Source organism: Pecten maximus, chromosome 4 (assembly GCF_902652985.1).
Source record: "Pecten maximus chromosome 4, xPecMax1.1, whole genome shotgun sequence".
NCBI classification, from domain to species: Eukaryota; Metazoa; Mollusca; class Bivalvia; order Pectinida; family Pectinidae; genus Pecten; species Pecten maximus.
Window position 1 is genome coordinate 21,015,817 of NC_047018.1, and position 22,228 is coordinate 21,038,044.

General features: G+C 38.1%; 2 protein-coding genes across 2 annotated transcripts in view; one reads left to right on the plus strand and one right to left on the minus strand.

The window, feature by feature from the left end:
* Positions 1-8,259, minus strand: part of LOC117326433 (ubiquitin-protein ligase E3C-like) — a 32,944-nt gene extending 24,685 nt beyond the window's left edge. The window contains exons 1-7 of the mRNA XM_033883182.1: positions 8,115-8,259; positions 6,898-6,951; positions 3,975-4,049; positions 3,003-3,140; positions 2,130-2,242; positions 1,782-1,936; positions 1,346-1,499 (exon numbers count right to left, since the gene is read on the minus strand). Coding sequence (XP_033739073.1) covers positions 1,346-1,499; positions 1,782-1,936; positions 2,130-2,242; positions 3,003-3,140; positions 3,975-4,049; positions 6,898-6,951; positions 8,115-8,180 — 755 coding nt within the window. The 5' untranslated portion in view covers positions 8,181-8,259. The remainder of the gene's footprint in view (positions 1-1,345; positions 1,500-1,781; positions 1,937-2,129; positions 2,243-3,002; positions 3,141-3,974; positions 4,050-6,897; positions 6,952-8,114) is intronic.
* A 98-nt stretch (positions 8,260-8,357) lies between these two features.
* On the plus strand, positions 8,358-21,987 carry LOC117325476 (diphthine methyl ester synthase-like). Its single transcript, XM_033881697.1, has 8 exons — positions 8,358-8,559; positions 9,613-9,673; positions 16,305-16,368; positions 17,283-17,391; positions 19,200-19,320; positions 20,368-20,407; positions 21,218-21,333; positions 21,746-21,987. The coding sequence occupies exons 1-8, from the start codon at positions 8,425-8,427 to the stop codon at positions 21,970-21,972; spliced, it is 873 nt and encodes a 290-aa protein (XP_033737588.1). The 5' UTR covers positions 8,358-8,424; the 3' UTR covers positions 21,973-21,987.
* The last annotated feature ends 241 nt before the right edge of the window (positions 21,988-22,228 follow it).

Below are 22,228 nucleotides of genomic sequence, written 5' to 3' on the forward strand. Positions count from 1 at the left end.
CACATATGAAATTTGAGAAAGATCCCTTCAGTACTTTCTGAGGATTAGCGATAACAAGAATTGTTTACGGACGGACGGAGGGAGGGACGGCCGGACGGACGGACGGAGGGACGGACGGACGACGGACCACGGACGCAGGGCGATTTGAATAGCCCACCATCTGATGATGGTGGGCTAAAAATCTGCTGTGCACTATATACAATAACAAGCTAGCCTTTTTCAGTCAGATTAATGTGATTTGAAATTTGTAACACTTAGATGTTTCCTTCAACAGCAGGATTATGACTTAATACTTAAATCTATAAAGCATATACATGTACATGTACTAAGTAAATAGTGAACAAATAATCAAAGAAATAAATATTAACTTTGATATTTAATTCCTTGAAATTGTAGCCTACATTTTTTTACCAGCAATTAAATGAATTTATCTTTATACATACATATCATACTACATATGTTCCCCACACACATACGATCTTACTTGAGCAAGTTGACGTATTCAGGTGCAACAAGATGTATAATGGCTCAATTAACATCAAACCAAACTTGAAATGATATATCAGTACTTAGTTAATTCATAATTCTAAATAAATCGCCTTATAAATCCAGAGCTTTACCAGAATCTGATAATGTTCAACTTGTTTAATTACGTAAGCTGTAACAGCATGCATGCGCAATCTGGCAAAGATAGCAATAATGCCTTTATTTCGTGCGGCAGTCACTGACCAACTAGCCCCTATAAATCACGACCCGACTGTGAAAACTGCTCTTATTCATCATCTGCACTGTAAAATTTATCCTATCGACATGTTTAATTTTTTTTATCTTTCTTTGATATTGACAGCAGAATTGTTTCTGTACATACAAAATGGCGACTAGTGTCTTTTCTGAAAATGAACCTCAAAAACAACCCTGCGCACTATACACAAGCATGCACTATACGCACACATTTACGGTCATTTATATTAGAAAATTATATCATAATATTATAAGATTTGAAAACGGTTCAGAACATTCTTAAAACAGCGAATAGTTTGTGTGCTTGCAATGCTAGAGAGCACACCTTTGACTCGTCAGAATTTGTTTTGACACCTGTGTTTGTGAGTACAAGTTTAATTGACATACAAGGTATGTTTTACCCTGCATAATTTGACTTCTGAAATTGCTTATTGTCCAGGGTCAACTGAAAGCCCTGTATCAAACATTCTGCATTCAGTCCATGATACAACTGGAGTCAAAGGGCACTTTACAGATCTGTGTTATAGCCCTTATCATCAGTGACAAATATTACAGGTATCTAATAACAATTCACAGAAACTTATGTGATGATTTTGAATATTACCTGAATGGCTGATTTTTGTGCTGTATGGCAAAACTGACTGGTCCCATGATGAGTCCAAGAATACTATCAGCAAGTGGTGTAGGGGCTACAGCTGTCCTCTCAAGGTCTGACGGTACTTTGGCCTCAAGAATCACTCTCAGATAGTCAAAGTAACCTACATCATCAACAGGACTATTACAAATTTCATATTTGGCTATTGGTACTCTTTTGTTTGTTTGAATAGTGGGAGAATATTTGTTAATTTTAATATATTCATATATACATTTTCACATTAAGTACAAAATTTTACTTCCCATCTGTTTACCTTCATAATTTTATATATTCATATAATTATGTTTTCACATTCGGTGCAAAATTGTACTCCTTCTAGTAGCAGGATTCCTACAGGGAGGGATGGGATGGTTATTAGGGTTACACATTTCAGATACAAACATACCATGGTTGATTAAGTAGAGCCATGTGTGATGAACTGGTCCATTTGGATTCTGTGTAAAGCTGTGTGACCTGTAGAGGTCGGAGGATGTGAACATCTCCAGCATTCTCATAGGGATTGCTATAGGAGCAGCGGTTTTAATGACATCCACTAAGTGTCTATAAATTAAAAAAAAAACTATACAGATTCTATAAAAAACACAACAATTATCCAAATTTTATCAAATACATAACAAATATACAAATTAAATGTTCAAAGTCTATTAAATACAAAAAAAAACAATACACGATATATATACAAAATACACTACAAAAAGAGGTATCACTGTAAGTAGCCTAGTGGTAGACCGACCTTAGACACAGCAGCAGCAGCCTTTGTAAGTGGTACAGACCACCTGGGATACTAGTACACAGGTAGGCCAAATAATCCTCCTTTTTCTTTATCACATTCTGACATACCCATATCTGAAAGTGTTAAAACATAATCAAGTTAATGTCACACAATGTGGTTAGGTTGCTCTTTTATAGCCTATTCAGCTATATTGCTAAGGGCTAAGGCCAAGCTAAAAATGTTTTTGTTGTTATGTGGTTGAAATATAGGTAGGCAGGTAAAAAGTAAAAATATTTCTGACTTGAGTAAAATATTTGGAGCCTGAACTGTATTTTCAAAATTTCAAAATCTAAGGGTTCTGACCTGGAAAACATCCTGGTTTTCTCTGCATCTTTGGAGAGTGTCATGGCAAAACTGATGACTTATTTTTTAGTAATTTCATAGGTTCCACACAAAATGAAAGGTCCATTACTAACCTAATGTCTTACCATCATAAAGGAACAAATGTGCCATACCAGTCTTTATACTGTCATGCTACTCTACTATTGAAATCAAAGTGACCACAGGTGTAAATGATTCTAGAAGACATGACTTATTTACGAGGTAGTGCTGATATAGCTGTCAATTTCACCATGACATTTTCAAAATGGGGTACGGGTTTGTAATATATATCGAGAACAGAAACCCTTTGATTTTGGAGATGCCTATACAGATGTTAATGAAAATTGCCATCAAAACCAAAATGGTTACATACATTTCTTTTCAAAATAATTTTTTTATTCCATTTTTACGAAGAAATTTGGAAATATTAAAGCAATTATATTGATCTTTTTATTTAAACTTTATCCTTTTCTAGAGGTTGAAGTTTTAAATTCATAATCAATGTAACTCTACCAGTCTCTGGGGATCAAGTTTTTCTGTATAGAAAAAACAAAGCTTCTGCTGAAGAAAGCAAAGCATTTTCATATCCAGTGATTCTGGTCCTTGTACAGACTGGACTCTCTGGTCAAAATCACTCCGCACAGCAACCATCTATAACACAGAGTTGTACAGTTTTCAGAATAATCATATTTTTCTTCCTTACTCAAGAAGGAATACATTTTGTTCATATAAAATACATTACTGACTTAGTTAATCTTACATATTCTGTTCATATAAAATACATTACTGACTTAGTTAATCTTACAATTGTCTTTGTAAGTTTTAAAGAAAGAAAAAGTTTTGTATTTTAAGAGTATATCAACATTGCATTTTCTATGATCACATAAGTTAAATGTCTCTGCAGCAATACAAATAGAGTCTACACTAAATCTTCACTTATATCAAATTAGGACATTACAAAGTCAGTTTAATTAATGAGGTACATCAATGCTGTATTAGACAGAATTGAATTATATTTCTTCCTCATCACCTACTTTCGTTTAACATTTTTTTTTGTACAAAATATGTCCTATCATTGCCACTTGCATATATATATATATGAAGAGCACTATGATTGATAAATTTCTAATAATTCTGATATAGTAAGCATGCATCAAGTGATGATGTTATCCTTTTATAAATGGTGATGACATTTTCAGAATAAAGCCATGTGTGAGCTCTCTTTTCATATATTTATCTTGCTGATTCCCATCAAAAACCTGTAATGTTTGGGGGGAAATCTGTGTATAATATAATTACTTAGGACAACTCTTCAATTAGCTGTTTTTTTTAATCACACACTTCCATATAAGCAAAAAGTACTAAAACAAACAACTAAATCTGATTCTGTACTTTGGAAATAAAAATATTCAAAAAGGACTCTGAGAAAAAAATCTGTAGGTCATTATTAAATTGGCTGACTTTTTGATAAGTCTAAGGTCATACCTGTTGTTTTCTGACAGCATAACTGCGGAAATAGGCCTGTATTTTTGTTGCACTCTCATGCTGCAATCTCACCCCCTGAAATTGAAGTCATATAGTACTAGTGCAATAATTCGGACATGCACTTTTACTTTCATGAATTATATAACACATGCAACATCATTAGGTGCAGCAAAATTTGAATTTTTCGTCATAAAACATTCAACATATAGGCCTACAGTAAAACATGTTTATAACAAATCTCTGGAACAAAGAAATTAGTTCATTATATGCATAGTTGGCTTTACGTGTATAACGATATTTGGAAAAAGTCATGCATAATCTGTTACAGGAACAAGAGGCCCATGGGCCTTAACGGTCATCTGACAAACACTTACACTTACAGCAGGGACACACCCCTCAATCCAGCATTATTAAATGTACCATAAATTATTTATCGCAGCCAGTTATGTTTTGGATCAAATTTGGTTTTTATCCATTTAGCTTGTCCAGGAAGAGCAGCATCATAAAGCAAAATTTTAGCCAAGTTCCCATTTTTGGGGCATGCCCCTCTGTCCCAATGGGTCAGAAAAGACTCATTTATATCAATTAGGATTGCCTTTCCCCAATGATGTTTCATACTAAATATGGTTGTAATCAATTAAGGCATTAAGGAGGAATTGCATTTTTAAGAAATGTTTAACCTAAGCGCTCCTTTTGCCCCATCTTTTTTTCCCCAAGGGTCAAACCTGTCTCATTAAAAAATATGATTGCCGTCACCTTATGTTTCACATCAAATTAGGTTGTAATCCACCAAAAGGTTAGGGAGGATTAGGATTTAACAGCAAATATTCACCACCCTTTTGGGGCCCTGCCCCTCAGGCCCCAGGGGTCACACTAGCCTCGTTTATATGAAATATGACCACCCTTCCCAAAGGATGTTTTACACCATATTTCGTATTAATCCACCCAAGGGTTAGAGAGAAGTAGGATTTATAGCAAAAATTCACCAAAGTTCACCTTTTGGGGCCCCGCCCCTCTGGCCCTAGGGGTCAAACCAGCCTCATTTATATAAAATATGATTGTCCTCCTCCAATGATGTTTCACACCAAATTTGGTAATAATTCACTATGGGGGTTAGGAGGAGTAGTATTTTAAAGCAAAATTTCATCAAAGTTCCCCTTTTGGGGCCCGCCCCTCTGGCCCCAGGGGCCACACCAGCCTCATTTATATAAAATATGACCACCCTCCCCCAATGATGTTTCACACAATATCTGGTTGAAATCCACCAAAGGGTTAAGGACGAGTAGGATTTTATAGCAAAATTTCATCAAAGTTCCCTTTTTTGGGCCCGTCACTCTGGCCCCAGGGCTCACACCAGCCTCATTTATATAAAATATGACCACCCTCCCCCAATAATGTTTCACACCAAATTTAGTTGTAATCCACCAAAGGGTAAAGGAGGAGTAGGATTTTATAGCAAATATCCACCAAAGTTCCCTATTTGGGGCCCGGCCCCTCTGGCCCCAGGGGTCAGAGGGGCCTCATCTATATAAAATATGATTGTCCTCCTCTAACGATGTTCCACACCAAATTTTGTAATAATCTACTTTTGGGTTTTGGAGGAGTAGTATTTTAAAGCAAAATTTCATCAAAGTTGCCCTTTTGGGGCCCCGCACCTCTGGCCCCAGGGGTCACACTAGCCTCATTTATATAAAATATGACCGCCCTCCCCAAATGATGTTTCACAACATATCTGGTTGAAATCCACTAAAGGGTTAAGGAGGAGTAGGATTTTATAGCAAAATTTCATCAAAGTTCCCCATTTGGGGCCCCGCCCCTCAGGCCCCAGGGGTCACACTAGCCTCATTTATATAAAATATATGACCGCCCTCCCCAAATGATGTTTCACAACATATCTGGTTGAAATCCACTAAAGGGTTAAGGAGGAGTAGGATTTTAAAGCAAAATTTCATCAAAGTTCCCCATTTGGGGCCCCGCCCCTCAGGCCCTAGGGGTCACATCAGCCTCATTTATATAAAATATGATCACCCTCCCCAAATGATGTTTCACACAATATCTGGTTGAAATCCACCAAAGGGTTAAGGAGGAGTAGGATTTTATAGCAAAATTTCATCAAAGTTCCCCTTTTGGGGCCCCACCCCTCAGGCCCCAGGGGTCACACCAACTTCATTTATATAAAATATGACCGCCCTCCCCCAATGATGTTTCACACCAAATTTAGTTGTAATCCGCCCAAGGGTAAAGGAGGAGTAGGATTTTATAGCAATATTCACCTAAGTTCCCTTTTTGGCCCCCCCGCCCTTCTGGCCCCAGGGGTCAGACCAGCCTCATTTATATAAAATATAAAAATCAATACAAAATAACTAATGACAGACTTATTTTTGGATGATATTTGATAGTACATATTTATCAAGATAAACAGCCATACTCTTCGGTCTTTACATTGGATTGTTTAAAGAAATCACAAATGTCTGTTTACTTTTGTTTTATTTTCTGAAACATCGTTTAAAACAGCCTTTTCAACATTTTCATGGGTAGCACTTTGATGACTTTTCTGCTCGGGATGACTTTTCGGTTTTAAAAATTGCATTGCAAAATGGTGCTACTGTAAGTCAGTGGTGTGGCTGGAATATCAAAGTTTGTCGCAATGTCCTTTTTATCCCCAAATCCGTTGTCAAATTAACAAATATTTTGATATTTTGTCTCAAGTGTCAATGCATTTCTCTTATAAGATGGTGACGGAGAAGCCATTTCCGAAATGAACACAACAAGATGAGTACGTAATTTTCTTATTGATGAAAACAGTTCAGTAACTCCATACACTATTAATTATTACAGAGCACCAGGTACGTATATAACAAATACTCACCTGTTTGTTATAAACATGTTTTACTGTAGTGATATTCTGATTAACATTACTGACCTCTCTTCGCTGTCTTTCAATCTGAGCTCGGATCAATAGTTGATGTTTTTCTTCCTGGAAGTAGAGAGTATGTTATAACTACATGTACTTACACATGCATGTCAAGTAAATTATTTAAAAATAAGTGTTGTATCCTAGAATCATTTATATATAGGTTAATTCAATAGGAAAACCGCCAATTGGCATTACCGGTATGCAAACTACTTGCGTACAGGGCTTTTTTTCACTACTTTTGGAATGGGGCCTTTGGCTTTGGGATTGGGTAAAATTTTTAATATTTAATTAGACTCTAGAGCATTATCTCCCTTTTTCAGGCCAGAATAACCAACAAAACGTAGATGGGACAGCACCATCCAGATTTTTAAAGATATAATCTTTTTATAGATCATTCGATTGGGAATTTTAACTGGTCGGATTGGGAAAAATATACAATTTTGCTGTGGGGAATGGGGCCGAAATTTGGCCCCAAAAAAAACCCTGGCGTATAATACGCAAATTTGTATATTATACGCCAGTTGGAGTATTGATTTGTTATGTAACAGGAGAGGAAAAATGCAATGACCAGACCGGAACTTAACCCAGACATCTGTCAACTCTAGACGGATGTTCTAACATTTAATCTACTTGGCCACCAGCGTTCAGCCCAGTCCAGTTCGGCAACAGTTACTAAAGATAGCCAAAACAGAAAGCGTTGTCTGCTTTGAAACTTGATGTTATTCTACCGGAAGTATTGCATCAATTGTTGGAACTGAATAATTTTTATTTTTGCATCTATGATATTTTATGACTAAATTAATGTGACTTGGAGACATTTTAATAGTTAAGTTTTGGCAATTTTGAAACTAGGCTACCTAAATTGGCGTATATATATATATTACATAATAGCTATAGGTAAGTTTACCTATTATACGCAAGTTGGTGGTTCCCCAACCTGATTTAGGATTGGCATTGCATGCGGGTATTCAACAAGAGTGAAGGAAGATAATGATTTAAAATTTACCACCGACAATTTAACCATTCTATATGGTATCTTCAAATAATATTAAGAATGGTGGGAATAAATGAAAACTTATATAATGAAGTCTAGACACCAATAAATTGTGATAGGCCTCAAAATACGTGCTCTTCTTAGTTTTTGTCTTCACCTAACTTCAGTAATATAAAATCAGCTGATTACCAACCGATACGCCAAATGGTTTCTTGATGTAAGTAAATACCTTTTTGCTTGCTCCACGCAAAGATTGAACAGGTTTTCTTCTAAAGTCTCCTTCAAAACTATACATCTCACTTTCTTAACTGTTTTGAGGCTTCTGTTTTTCTAGAAACTGCAAAATGACGAGAATGACTGTCAAGATTTTTTGTTTACATACAATGTTACATCGGTGTTGATTGGCCGAAGGAATATGCAAGAGCCAATCATAAGACGTGTAAGTACATGAAGATCACGTTTGTGATTCACTTCCGGTGTTATAGCTGGGAGCCGGTGACCGGGCCACGTGAGATCTGTCAATAACTGTATTTCGAGACATGTTTTACCTGATAGGCCTAGGTTTAGGGGATGCTTCAGATATCACCGTAAAAGGTCTAGAAATTGTGAAGAAATGTAAGAGGGTTTATCTTGAAGCGTATACGTCTATCCTCACCGTTGGAAAAGATGTTTTGGTAATCAGTTTTATGACATACAAACATGCATTTATCAGCTGTTTATCAGGACTATACTGTTAACGCAGCAGCTCTACATATACAACATTTGTGAATTTCCTAGTTATATCAGAATTATTAAAAGGCTCCCCTACATAAATTAACAGACTCCTGATGAAGATCATGTTCTTGATAATTTTCATAATTTTATATCTAATAGCGTTGCTTCATTCTGTTTCCATGTGTGTCAAACTTAGTCTTCAGTTGTTCCCGTTTGATTTTGAGTCTGATCTGGAAACAAGATTGCCGACAGGTGCCATCTTTGATTTTAGTGCATGAAGTCGCATTTTCTTGAGAATTACTGGGAGAATTTTTCTCAAAAGTCACTGGTAGGTTCCCCTAGTTCAGAATTAAACAAGGAGTCAGCTGACCAAAGGTCAAGTCATGGTGTCAAACGTCTAAGTCAAATTTTGTATATTTTCCCTGATAACATTTTCTTAATGACATTTTGAAGTAAAAGTATTTTGCTGAAATGATTAAAGCCTGTTGATGTTTAATATCTGAAACAGGCTTTTGAGATCACTGCTGCCACTGTTGATATGCAGCTTCTATAAAGGGGATGTTACCTTCAATCTGATCGGCTGAATTTCTGATAGAATAATTTGACGAAGCCAATTAAATAGCCTCTGTTGGAACATAGAAACTCAGGATTTTCACTGAGTTGACTAACGGATGATAAGTGTAACATAGTGTAGTGCAATCAACCGTGGGTATCCAACCATGGGAGTCAGAAGCAGAGGGTTTTTTTTGCATCTTTTTACTGATGGATATTTTATGACATAATAAAGCAAAGTTGGTCAGAATTAATCAATGAGTCATCAACAAATGGGCGAAGCCATTGTTCATTAAAGGTTAAAGGGCGCATTTGTGTCTTTCTGCTTGGTGAACTGTCCAAGGGTTAAGGGCCAAAATGGGTCAAATTGGCTGAAATATGGCAGAACTCAGGTGACTATCAAGGTCTGTGGGCCTCTCATTAATTTGAATTTTAAAACTCATTATTTATTTATCTTACAGGAAGAATATTATGGAAGAGAAGTTATTCTAGCAGACAGGGAGATGGTAGAATCCATGTCAGGTAAAAACAAAAACATAGAGTTACATATGTATAATAAAATTTTAAATTAAAAAAAAATCTTAATGCTTAATGTATTTTATCCAGTATCAGGTCAATATGATTACCATCAAGTATATAATAGAATGATTTTAAGCAAAGTTTTGTACTAATCTGTGTTAGTGTCCTTTTCATACATCGTTTTCGGGACCTGGACATCATTTTTGGTCAAAATTTTGCATGCGCAAAACATACGGATAGAAGTTTTTTTTCAGCATTTTCAGCCCCAAAAAGTACCTGCGCAAATTACACTGGTGCGCAGATTACACGAGGTTTTACGGTAATACTTTGGTATTTTTCATGAGTGAAAAGCATATGGAAATGTTGAAAATTAGAAAGGTATTAATCTTAGATGTTTGTTATTATACCTTGTTTCTGAGAACTTAAAAGTATCAACATCTGATACCCACCATCATCAGATAAATGGATCTTTCTCAGATTTCATATTATCATTTGATCCCTAGTTGTGCATGTTCAGTTTGGTGAATGATCAGAAAACAAAATGGCTGACAGGAGGCCATTTTGAAATTGGACAATTGAATTTTTTTTTTTTTTTAATTTCTTATCTTGATTAATTTCCCTTGATCCTGAATTGTGCATGTTTAATTTAGAGAATGATCATAAAATGGAAATGGGCAATAGACTGCCATTTTGTTATTTCAACTATTTTAAGCCTACCATCATCACATGGTGGGTTGTACAAATTGCCTTGTGTCTGTGGTCCATTGTCAGTCTGTGGTCCGTTGTCAGTCTGTGGTCTGTCGTCAGTCTGTGGTCCTTCATCAGTGTGTTCCATTGTCAGTCTGTGGTCCGTCGTCACTCTGTGGTTCATCGTCAGTCTGTGGTCCATCGTGGGTCTGTGGTCCATCATCGGTCTGTGGTCTGTCGTCAGTCTGTGGTCCGTCGTCAGTCTGTGGTCTGTCATCAGTCTGTGGTCCATCGTCAGCCTGTGGTCCGTCGTCAGTCTGTGGTCCATCAGTCAGTCTGTGGTCCGTCGTCAGTCTGTGGTCCGTCATCAGTGTGTGTTCCATCCTTGGTCTGTGGTCCATCGTCAGTCTGTGGTCCATCGTCAGTCTGTGGTCCATCATCAGTATGTGGTCCATCGTCAGTATGTGGTCCATCGTCGGTCTGTGGTCTGTCGTCAGTCTGTGGTCTAACGTCAGTCTGTGGTCCGTCATCAGTGTGTGTTCCATCTTTGGTCTGTGGTCCGTCGTCAGTCTGTGGTCAATCGTCAGTCTGTGGTCCATTGTCAGTCTGTGGTCCATCGTCGGTCTGTGATTCATTGTCGGTCTGTGGTTCGTCGTCAGTCTGTGGTCCATCGTCAGTCTGTGGTCCATCGTCGGTCTGTGATTCATCGTCGGTCTGTGGTCCATCGTCAGTCTGTGGTCCATCGTCAGTCTGTGGTCCATTGTCGGTCTGTGATTCATTGTCGGTCTGTGGTCCATCGTCAGTCTGTGGTCCGCCGTCAGTCTGTGGTCCATCAAAAGTCTGTGGTCCAGTATGTAGTCCGTCGTCAGTCTGTGGTCCATCATCAGTCTGTGATCCATCGTCAGTCTGTGGTCCGTCATCAGTGTGTGTTCCATCCTTGGTCTGTGGTCCATCATCAGTCTGTGGTCCATCGTCAGTCTGTGGTCCATCATCAGTATGTGGTCCATCGTCAGTATGTGGTCCATCGTCGGTCTGTGGTCTGTCGTCAGTCTGTGGTCCAACGTCAGTCTGTGGTCCGTCATCAGTGTGTGTTCCATCTTTGGTCTGTGGTCCGTCGTCAGTCTGTGGTCAATCGTCAGTCTGTGGTCCATTGTCAGTCTGTGGTCCATCGTCGGTCTGTGATTCATTGTCGGTCTGTGGTTCGTCGTCAGTCTGTGGTCCATCGTCAGTCTGTGGTCCATCGTCGGTCTGTGATTCATTGTCGGTCTGTGGTCCATCGTCAGTCTGTGGTCCATCGTCAGTCTGTGGTCCATTGTCGGTCTGTGATTCATTGTCGGTCTGTGGTTCATCGTCAGTCTGTGGTCCGTTGTCATCTGTCCTTTACAATCATTGTTATCCCTATTTCTTTAGTGATCCGTCATCAGTCCATCATCTGCTTGTTTATAAACAATCCTCATTATCATTTTTTCTTCTTCTTGGAAACTACTGGAGGGATATTTCTCAAAATTCACATGTAGGCTACCCTTGGTCCTTAGTTGTGCCCATTTGATATTGAGTCTGACTGGGAGACAAAATGGCTGACAGGCGGCTAATTTGAATTTTGACAATTGAAGTTTGTTATCGCTAATTCTTGAGATTTTCTCAAACTACACATGTAGGTATCCCTTCTTCAATAGATGTGCCCAATCTGATCGAGGTCAAGGTCACTGATGAATGGTTTGTTAAGTCATTTTGACACAATTTTGGTCAGAATTAAACAAGGAACCAACTGACTAAAGGTCAAGGCCACAAGGTCAAAAGTCAAGGTCACAATTTGTGTTTCTTCACTGAGGAACATTTTGTTTAAGAAGGCAGGGTGAATAGAAGTTTTTCAGGAACAAGGAATCAATTATCCACTGATGCAGGTCATGGGGTCAAAGGTAAAGAATGTTTTATTGAAAAGTTCAAGGACAAAGTGGATCTCTGAATTTGACCTTGGTTCTTAGTGGGAGACATATGTAGGTGTCTGTGGTCCATTGTCAGTCTGTGGTCCGTTGTCAGTCTGTGGTCTGTCGTCAGTCTGTGGTCCTTCATCAGTGTGTTCCATTGTCAGTCTGTGGTCCGTCGTCACTCTGTGGTTCATCGTCAGTCTGTGGTCCATCGTGGGTCTGTGGTCCATCATCGGTCTGTGGTCCGTCGTCAGTCTGTGGTCAATCGTCAGTCTTTGGTCTGTTATCAGTCTGTGGTCCATCGTCAGCCTGTGGTCCGTCGTCAGTCTGTGGTCCATCATCAGTCTGTGATCCATCGTCAGTCTGTGGTCCGTCATCAGTGTGTGTTCCATCCTTGGTCTGTGGTCCATCGTCAGTCTGTGGTCCATCGTCAGTCTGTGGTCCATCATCAGTATGTGGTCCATCGTCAGTATGTGGTCCATCGTCGGTCTGTGGTCTGTCGTCAGTCTGTGGTCCAACGTCAGTCTGTGGTCCGTCATCAGTGTGTGTTCCATCTTTGGTCTGTGGTCCATCGTCAGTCTGTGGTCAAGGTGGAAAAGTTCAAGGACAAAGTGGATCTCTGAATTTGACCTCGGTTCTTAGTGGGAGACATATGTAGGTGTCTGTGGTCCATTGTCAGTCTGTGGTCCGTTGTCAGTCTGTGGTCTGTCGTCAGTCTGTGGTCCTTCATAAGTGTGTTCCATTGTCAGTCTGTGGTCCGTCGTCACTCTGTGGTTCATAGTCGGTCTGTGGTCTGTCGTCAGTCTGTGGTCCAACGTCAGTCTGTGGTCCGTCATCAGTGTGTGTTCCATCTTTGGTCTGTGGTCCGTCGTCAGTCTGTGGTCAATCGTCAGTCTGTGGTCCATCGTCAGTCTGTGGTCCATCGTCGGTCTGTGATTCATTGTCGGTCTGTGGTTCGTCGTCAGTCTGTGGTCCATCGTCAGTCTGTGGTCCATCGTCGGTCTGTGATTCATTGTCGGTCTGTGGTCCATCGTCAGTCTGTGGTCCATCGTCAGTCTGTGGTCCATTGTCGGTCTGTGATTCATTGTCGGTCTGTGGTCCATCGTCAGTCTGTGGTCCGCCGTCAGTCTGTGGTCCATCAAAAGTCTGTGGTCCAGTATGTAGTCCATCGTCAGTCTGTGGTCCATTGTCGGTCTGTGGTTCATCGTCAGTCTGTGGTCCGTTGTCATCTGTCCTTTACAATTATTGTTATCCCTATTTCTTTAGTGATCCGTCATCAGTCCATCATCTGCTTGTTTATAAACAACCCTCATTATCATTTTTTCTTCTTCTTGGAAACTACTGGAGGGATATTTCTCAAAATTCACATGTAGGCTACCCTTGGTCCTTAGTTGTGCCCATTTGATATTGAGTCTGACTGGGAGACAAAATGGCTGACAGGCAGCTAATTTGAATTTTGACAATTGAAGTTTGTTATCGCTAATTCTTGAGATTTTCTCAAACTACACATGTAGGTATCCCTTCTTCAATAGATGTGCCCAATCTGATCGAGGTCAAGGTCACTGATGAATGGTTTGTTAAGTCATTTTGACACAATTTTGGTCAGAATTAAACAAGGAACCAACTGACTAAAGGTCAAGGCCACAAGGTCAAAAGTCAAGGTCACAATTTGTGTTTCTTCACTGAGGAACATTTTGTTTAAGAAGGCAGGGTGAATAGAAGTTTTTCAGGAACAAGGAATCAATTATCCACTGATGCAGGTCATGGGGTCAAAGGTAAAGAATGTTTTATTGAAAAGTTCAAGGACAAAGTGGATCTCTGAATTTGACCTTGGTTCTTAGTGGGAGACATATGTAGGTGTCTGTGGTCCTTTGTCAGTCTGTGGTCCGTTGTCAGTCTGTGGTCTGTCGTCAGTCTGTGGTCCTTCATCAGTGTGTTCCATTGTCAGTCTGTGGTCCGTCGTCACTCTGTGGTTCATCGTCAGTCTGTGGTCCATCGTGGGTCTGTGGTCCATCATCGGTCTGTGGTCCGTCGTCAGTCTGTGGTCCGTCGTCAGTCTGTGGTCTGTCATCAGTCTGTGGTCCATCGTCAGCCTGTGGTCCGTCGTCAGTCTGTGGTCCATCATCAGTCTGTGATCCATCGTCAGTCTGTGGTCCATCATCAGTGTGTGTTCCATCCTTGGTCTGTGGTCCATCGTCAGTCTGTGGTCCATCGTCAGTCTGTGGTCCATCATCAGTATGTGGTCCATCGTCAGTATGTGGTCCATCGTCGGTCTGTGGTCTGTCGTCAGTCTGTGGTCCAACGTCAGTCTGTGGTCCGTCATCAGTGTGTGTTCCATCTTTGGTCTGTGGTCCGTCGTCAGTCTGTGGTCAATCATCAGTCTGTGGTCCATCGTCAGTCTGTGGTCCATCGTCGGTCTGTGATTCATTGTCGGTCTGTGGTTCGTCGTCAGTCTGTGGTCCATCGTCAGTCTGTGGTCCATCGTCGGTCTGTGATTCATTGTCGGTCTGTGGTCCATAGTCAGTCTGTGGTCCATCGTCAGTCTGTGGTCCATTGTCGGTCTGTGATTCATTGTCGGTCTGTGGTCCATCGTCAGTCTGTGGTCCGCCGTCAGTCTGTGGTCCATCAAAAGTCTGTGGTCCAGTATGTAGTCCATCGTCAGTCTGTGGTCCATTGTCGGTCTGTGGTTCATCGTCAGTCTGTGGTCCGTTGTCATCTGTCCTTTACAATCATTGTTATCCCTATTTCTTTAGTGATCCGTCATCAGTCCATCATCTGCTTGTTTATAAACTATCCTCATTATCATTTTTTCTTCTTCTTGGAAACTACTGGAGGGATATTTCTCAAAATTCACATGTAGGCTACCCTTGGTCCTTAGTTGTGCCCATTTGATATTGAGTCTGACTGGGAGACAAAATGGCTGACAGGCAGCTAATTTGAATTTTGACAATTGAAGTTTGTTATCGCTATTTCTTGAGATTTTCTCAAACTACACATGTAGGTATCCCTTCTTCAATAGATGTGCCCAATCTGATCGAGGTCAAGGTCACTGATGAATGGTTTGTTAAGTCATTTTGACACAATTTTGGTCAGAATTAAACAAGGAACCAACTGACTAAAGGTCAAGGCCACAAGGTCAAAAGTCAAGGTCACAATTTGTGTTTCTTCACTGAGGAATATTTTGTTTAAGAAGGCATGGTGAATAGAAGTTTTTCAGGAACAAGGAATCAATTATCCACTGATGCAGGTCATGGGGTCAAAGGTAAAGAATGTTTTATTGAAAAGTTCAAGGACAAAGTGGATCTCTGAATTTGACCTTGGTTCTTAGTGGGAGACATATGTAGGTAAAATGAAACAAATCAAATCTCATAACAGAGTTCTACACAGGTATCTCCATTTCTGTTAGCCCAACTGATATGGACATCACAGGATGTGTGTGATGTATATTTTGCTCCCCTGCCACATGATGGGGTCCATGCTGACCTGTAGGTGTTCTAGTTTTATTTTGAGTCTGATCCAGAAAGCAAAACTGCTGACAGTTGAAGTTGAGCACTACTATTTCTTTTTCACAAAAAAAGTTATTCTCCAAGATCTCTCTTAGATTTCATATGAAGGATTCCTTGTTATCAGATCATTAAAATAGAGAAAAAATCATACATAGAACAAATAAAGATCATTCAATGGTGGGCACCAAGATCCCACTTTGTTCTCGTTTTAGAAGTTGGATTTTGAAAGTTGAAAATTGTTTTAGATTTATTTCAGACAGTTCTTAGTTATTAGATCTTTCTTAGGCTTCATATGTAGGTTCCCCATGATCAAGAAGAAGGGAAAGAAGGGAAAAGTAGAGAAAAGATCTTTCATATGACAGATAAAGGTAATCCAGTGGTGGGTGCCAAGATACCTCTGGAAGCTCTTGTATTCCATTGTAACTAAAGACACTGAATTATGATATCAGGAACTCAAATATTGTTGAAAGATTAAATAATAGGTATCAAGGTATTCATATTTTCTAATTACAGATGAGTTACTGAATGAATCAGAGAGAGAAGACATAGCGTTTCTGGTTGTCGGTGATCCTTTAGGGTTTGTACGATGTTACATATATAGAGGTTACACAACGAGTGGTTGTTGGATATGGAATTTATTTCACACGAGTAAGTTATTTTTTAAAAGTTACAAAAGACATGAGCTTTAGCGAGTGTTTTTTTGCAACTTTTAAAAAATAACTTACGAGTGTGAAATACATTCCATATCCAACAATTTCGAGTCGTGTGACCTGTTTCTACCACAATAATATCGGCTTGAATCAAAGGGAAACGTGGCCAAATATAATTTCGCGTATGCAAATAAAGTGTACCGGTGACGTCCGGGACCCGGTGATGTGACGTCATTAGATTATTGATGACGTCAATAACAATTGCAGCTTGGGTCAAAGTTCACCGTGTTAGCCAATCGAAATGCGTACAGAGTTTATACCACGTGCCACGTGTGGTATAAACAGATTGTTAATCAACAGCTGTAATGATTAACTGATGGTCTGAGAGTTGAATAACACAGGGTATTGTGGTAGAAAGTTGGTTAACCCTTCTGTGTAATGTCAGCTTCCAGATAAAGTTGATATTTTTATTATCCATACATTTTTTTTCTCTAGCTAATGTTGTTTACAACATTATTTGTAATAACCGAATACTACTGGATTTAATACCTGTGAAATAATCCTGATACCTGGTACATACATCCTTGTACTAAAGAAGAACAAGAAAGGAAATCAATACTAAATAAGATACCATTTCATACACTTAATTATTGATGACTAATTAAAAATGGTATATGGGGATATTATTTGTAAAGATTTAGTAATCTATTTTGAATGATTGATCTTATAAGACAATACATTTTTCAAACTTATGCTAATACTGTTCTAAAGAAGGTATACATTGCTCCTATCGTTATCTAAAGGTAAGTGATCAAATAACAATATTTTTTCGGAATTACAGAGCAACAACTCACACAGACCTGATTTTAAGAGCAAGAGAAAAGGGAATACAGTTCCGAGTTGTACACAATGCATCTATAATGAATGCCATAGGGTGCTGTGGATTACAGGTAGATTTAAAGAATTTTTTTAGCAAATTTTAGCTTCTTTTTTCTCTCATTTGATCAGTGCAGAGATTGTAAAATATTTTTCGAAACTGTTTATTTCTTTATTTAACCAGTAGTTAATCATCGTTTGGTTCATTGATTAACTGTGAAAAAAATTCATAGCATATCAGAACATCATAAAATCAAAACTCTCAATATCATTTTTAAATATGGATCACTCAGTGAGTGTAATCAGGGCCCTGTTCGGAGATACGGGTGTCCTATAGTAATCACTCTGTCGGCCTGTCGACACATTAACACCTGGCTATAACTTTAATATTTATTGACCGATTTACATTAAACTTTAACTTAAAAAGATGTTCAGTTAACAAAAATGCACACACGTTATTATGAAGCAAAGTTGGTGAAAACTAAACAAAGAGTCAACTGACCAAAGGTCAAGATCATGGGTCAAAGGTTCAAGGTCAAGGTCAGGTTTAGTATTTTTTACTGATGAACATTTTATAATGACATTATGAAGCAAAATTGGTCTGAATATAAGGATAAGTCAACTGACCAAAGATTAAGGTCACTGGATTTTATATTTCATGGGTTTATCTCCAGAACAGCTAGGGTCATTTTGAGACGGGGTCACCTTGTAGTGGCTACCTAACTGAACAACAAAGGGTTAAATGTATATGTTGCTTTCTTGCGATTGTTTTTGAGGTCCAAATGTCAAACATCAACCTCAGATATATTGGCTGATCTCTTTTTGATTATTATATATGGGGGATATATTGTCACAGGGCTCTTGCCTGACCTGCCAGTGTTCTAGTTCAAAATCAAATTACTGTAGCCACCCTGAGTTAAGGTTGCCTTGGAGACATTTACAAGGCTGATTAACCAAAAATGAGTACAAGCCAAAATGAATTGTTTTATTTACCAAGTAATCAGTTATTGCCTTCATGCTCTGAATTGTTTAAAACATTTTCAAATCTTTATCCCAGATAAATGAAAACAGTTGATTGATACAGGCCATAGAGGCCTCTTGTTTAAATCTATGTTGTTTTTTAAGAGCTGGTGATTAAAATTCTAAAAAATAAAGTTTAAATCTTTATAAAATATTACTTAAGATTTAAATCAATTTGTCGGGAATTTTTTTAGAATGGCAAAAAAGGTCATTGCCCACTTTCACTTGTTGAATTACTGAACTGACTTTCTCATTCAACAGCCACATATGAAATAAAAGGAAAATACCCAAATTATCATCAAAATTTATCCTAGTGACTGGAAATACTTTGAATATCAATCTTTGCACTTCTGCACTTAGTATATTCTGCATAATCATTATCAATACAAAAATCTGCTTAGTTTGTCTGTAATAAAAGTTGTATTTGAAAAATAAATTGCATGAGCTATAAACAACCTCAGTTTCTTTTGTCAAGAAATTGATTTGGCCCCGAGTTGAAAAAATACTCGCATCTGATGGGAGAAAAGTAATTATCCCCTACCTTGAGGACATGTCTGAGAAATCTCAAACTGTTGGGGAGGTATTTTTGATAGTCTAACCCTCGGGAAAGGTTAGGTAACCAAGAATCTCGCCCCTTGGGTTAGTGATTTCTGTTAAGGAGGGGAAGTTTCTATTTATTAATTTACTATACTTTTGTTATCATTGTTATCAATTTTGTAATTAGACCCTTGGGTCTGTTGAATTGAATCAAATTAGTAATCTCGAGAAGTCTGCAGATTAAGTTTATTTTGACTTTGTGTATACAATGTATTTCACTATATCAGAAAATATATGCTACATGTCTAACAATAAATCTTTTCAGTTATACAACTATGGAGAGACTGTTTCTATAGTATTCTGGACAGACACGTGGAAGCCGGAAAGTTTCTTTGATAAAATACAGAAAAACAGAGATGCAGGAATGCATACATTATGTTTACTTGGTAAGATACCTGAAATATTAGGCCTGTAAAATAATTACCTTGATTCGAAGTCATAGAGTTTAAATGTGTTAAAATCTTTTAATTTCTGTAGATGAAGCAAGATGCCTAAACAATTATATAATTACCAATCACATACTCTCTGGCCTGTATCCTTGTATCCTGTGATAATTTATCTACAAATATCATACACTGTCTCAAATCATATGTAATCTTGTTTATATGTTATATGTACTCATATTTTACAGAATGTATGACATTATATTGTATTTTGTTATTATGGTCTGTACTCTGTAACATGCTGGAAAGAAGGAATATAAAGCTTGTTAAAGAAAATGATAAGAAAACTTAAGTTAGGGAGTGTGTCATGTACTAAAAGTAGGTGAGAGTCCCAAAAAGTAGGTCACTCTCACCTACATTTTTAGTTTTGACATACACCAAAGAAAATGGTTCTATCTCCTACATCAATTGATAGTAGAACTTCATACTTTGGACATGGGTTCAGCTTTGTCATATAACAAAAAGTAAGTCACTTTGACCTACATTTTGACCTTTGATCTACATAAAAGAAAAAGATTATTGTGTCTGATCTCCTGCACTACTTGTCATTTGAACCTCATACCTGGGGCATGAGTTTACCAAGATGAGGCTGTGTCACCCATTTGTCATGTATCAGATTTTTTCAGCCCTGATCTCCTCCTCTACTTGTCACTGAAACTTCTTACTTGAGGCTGATTTATAGAACTTCTGATATCACATACTAAAATTAGTGATATGTTTTGTATCCCTGAATTCATTCACACTAATACCTAGAAATTACAATAACTGAATATGATGGGTCAGTCAAACATTCAGTGTGTACAATGAGTTCCTACTCCTATTCTTTACATACGAATCCATATACAATGGGGACAGCTGTTACAGAGATTCACTGAATTTTCTTGTTGAATTTGAACAGAAATGAAACTGTAAAGGTAAAATACAAAATTTTCAAAATATTTAGTGTTGGTAATGCTGTTGTGAAATATACAATTCTCTTTTCTCTTTTAGATATTAAGGTGAAAGAGCAAAGCATTGAAAACATGATGAGGTATGTAAGTTTTGTTCATGAAGGGAGATAATTATCCACCTATGTATATTGATATGATGAATACAAGCATTGTCTTTATCATTAGGCGATTGTACATTTGTATTACATTATAAATAGAAAAAATGGTGAAGGGAAATAACTCTAATATACTTAGTGGATAATTCAGAGACAGTTCAATCAGAAACGTTGGTCATTCTATAGAAGAGGCTAAGTCACTTTGGTAACACGTAATGAGCATGTGTAGAGGAACAGAAAGTTACGATGCGCATGTCTAGTCAAATATGGCTCACCCACCGATTTACTTTGGTCCAACCCCTGCAACTAGACATCATTTCCACACAAGTTGATCACCATGGCCTAGTTGTTCAACAGGTTTTAGGCTAATCAGAGTTCAACAACAAGTTTAAAATCCCCATCCTTTCTAGTAAAAATAACACAAATTCATGATACTATAACATCAGTTTCTTCCTATACCTGCATATATATTTTAAGAAATACACTTACACACTCAGGTTTTGAAGTACATGTTATTGAGAAATGATATTTTCACTAATCAAGTGATTAAGCTAATTAATCTTTAGAACAACTGGGCCCTGATAATTATGGTTTGTTCATGGCTTCAGTTACTATACTACCTGCTGCACTTGAATGATGCTCAGGTGTAGTTTGTAGTAAGTGAAGTCAGGTGTGTTATAACAAGAACAAAGACGTCGAGATCCAATTAATCTTTGAGCCAGGAACATATAATTTTAGTCAGACAGTGAAAAAATCATGTTCATGTCAGCATTGTATTTGGTGACATTATTTCAGAGGTAGAAAGGTGTTTGAACCTCCCAGGTACATGAGTGTGAACCAGGCTGCAGAGCAGATCCTGGAAGTTGTACAGAACAAGCAGACATCTGGGGATACACCTTCAGGTGAAACAGGTAAATACTTAAAGTTAGCACTTTAAACATAAATAGTAAGTTTGTTTTCTACAACAATATAAACTCTACAAAAATCTGTTGTTCTATTAAGTTGAGTTTGCATAGCATTCTCAATATTAAATGGATGACATTTGCTGAAGTTATAAAATTACATTTTGGTATTGAGACAGGCAAAATAATTTTTAAAACAGGGACCTGGAAATAATTAGTGTGCTTGGTGTATTTAGACAAATAAGGATGTGGCTCTCTCCAGCAGTTTGTTCGTGACTTTGTGCCTAAGCTTGTGCATTTGTAATTCATTTAGAAATTTAGAAGAGAGTTATGCCCCTTCTATGATATCCATTCATGTACATTATTAAGAATCAGGCTTACAATTCTATGTAAGACAATGACCTTTACCCATCCTTTTCAGTAATAACTGAGGACACACTTTGTGTTGGTTTATCGAGGGTAGGAGCAGAATCTCAGCAGATCGTGACTACGACTCTACAGGAAATGTCCTCTGTTGATATTGGTGGACCCCTCCATTCATTGGTTATTCCAGGTCACATGCACCCTTTGGAAATTGACATGCTTTCATTGTATGCATCAAATACAAGAGTGAAAGAAATGTTGCAATCATTGCAACCAACAAAATAAATCTATTTATATACATTGTAGTGTTTAAATCTGTTAATACAGTATGAACTTTGAAGACACTCTACATATTTATCAAGAACCCCATGTCTGGTATCAAGCCCAACAATTACACGGTTCAGTATTATATCCAAATCGCAAGAACTGATAAAGCTAGGCTGGATTGTTTTCAACCAGTCATTACAACAGAGCCTTTAGGTTAGCCTCATTAATTTTCCAGGCGGACATTTTGCATTTGTGCTAAGATGCCATGCTTAAA

Excerpts from the sequence above, each read along its gene's own strand:
- LOC117325476 (XM_033881697.1), top strand. The coding sequence starts at position 8,425 with ATGTTTTACCTGATAGGCCTAGGTTTAGGGGATGCTTCAGATATCACC. Across the intron at positions 19,321-20,367 it reads GCATACATTATGTTTACTTG|ATATTAAGGTGAAAGAGCAA; the intron begins GTAAGATACCTG and ends TTTCTCTTTTAG. Across the intron at positions 20,408-21,217 it reads AGCATTGAAAACATGATGAG|AGGTAGAAAGGTGTTTGAAC; the intron begins GTATGTAAGTTT and ends ACATTATTTCAG.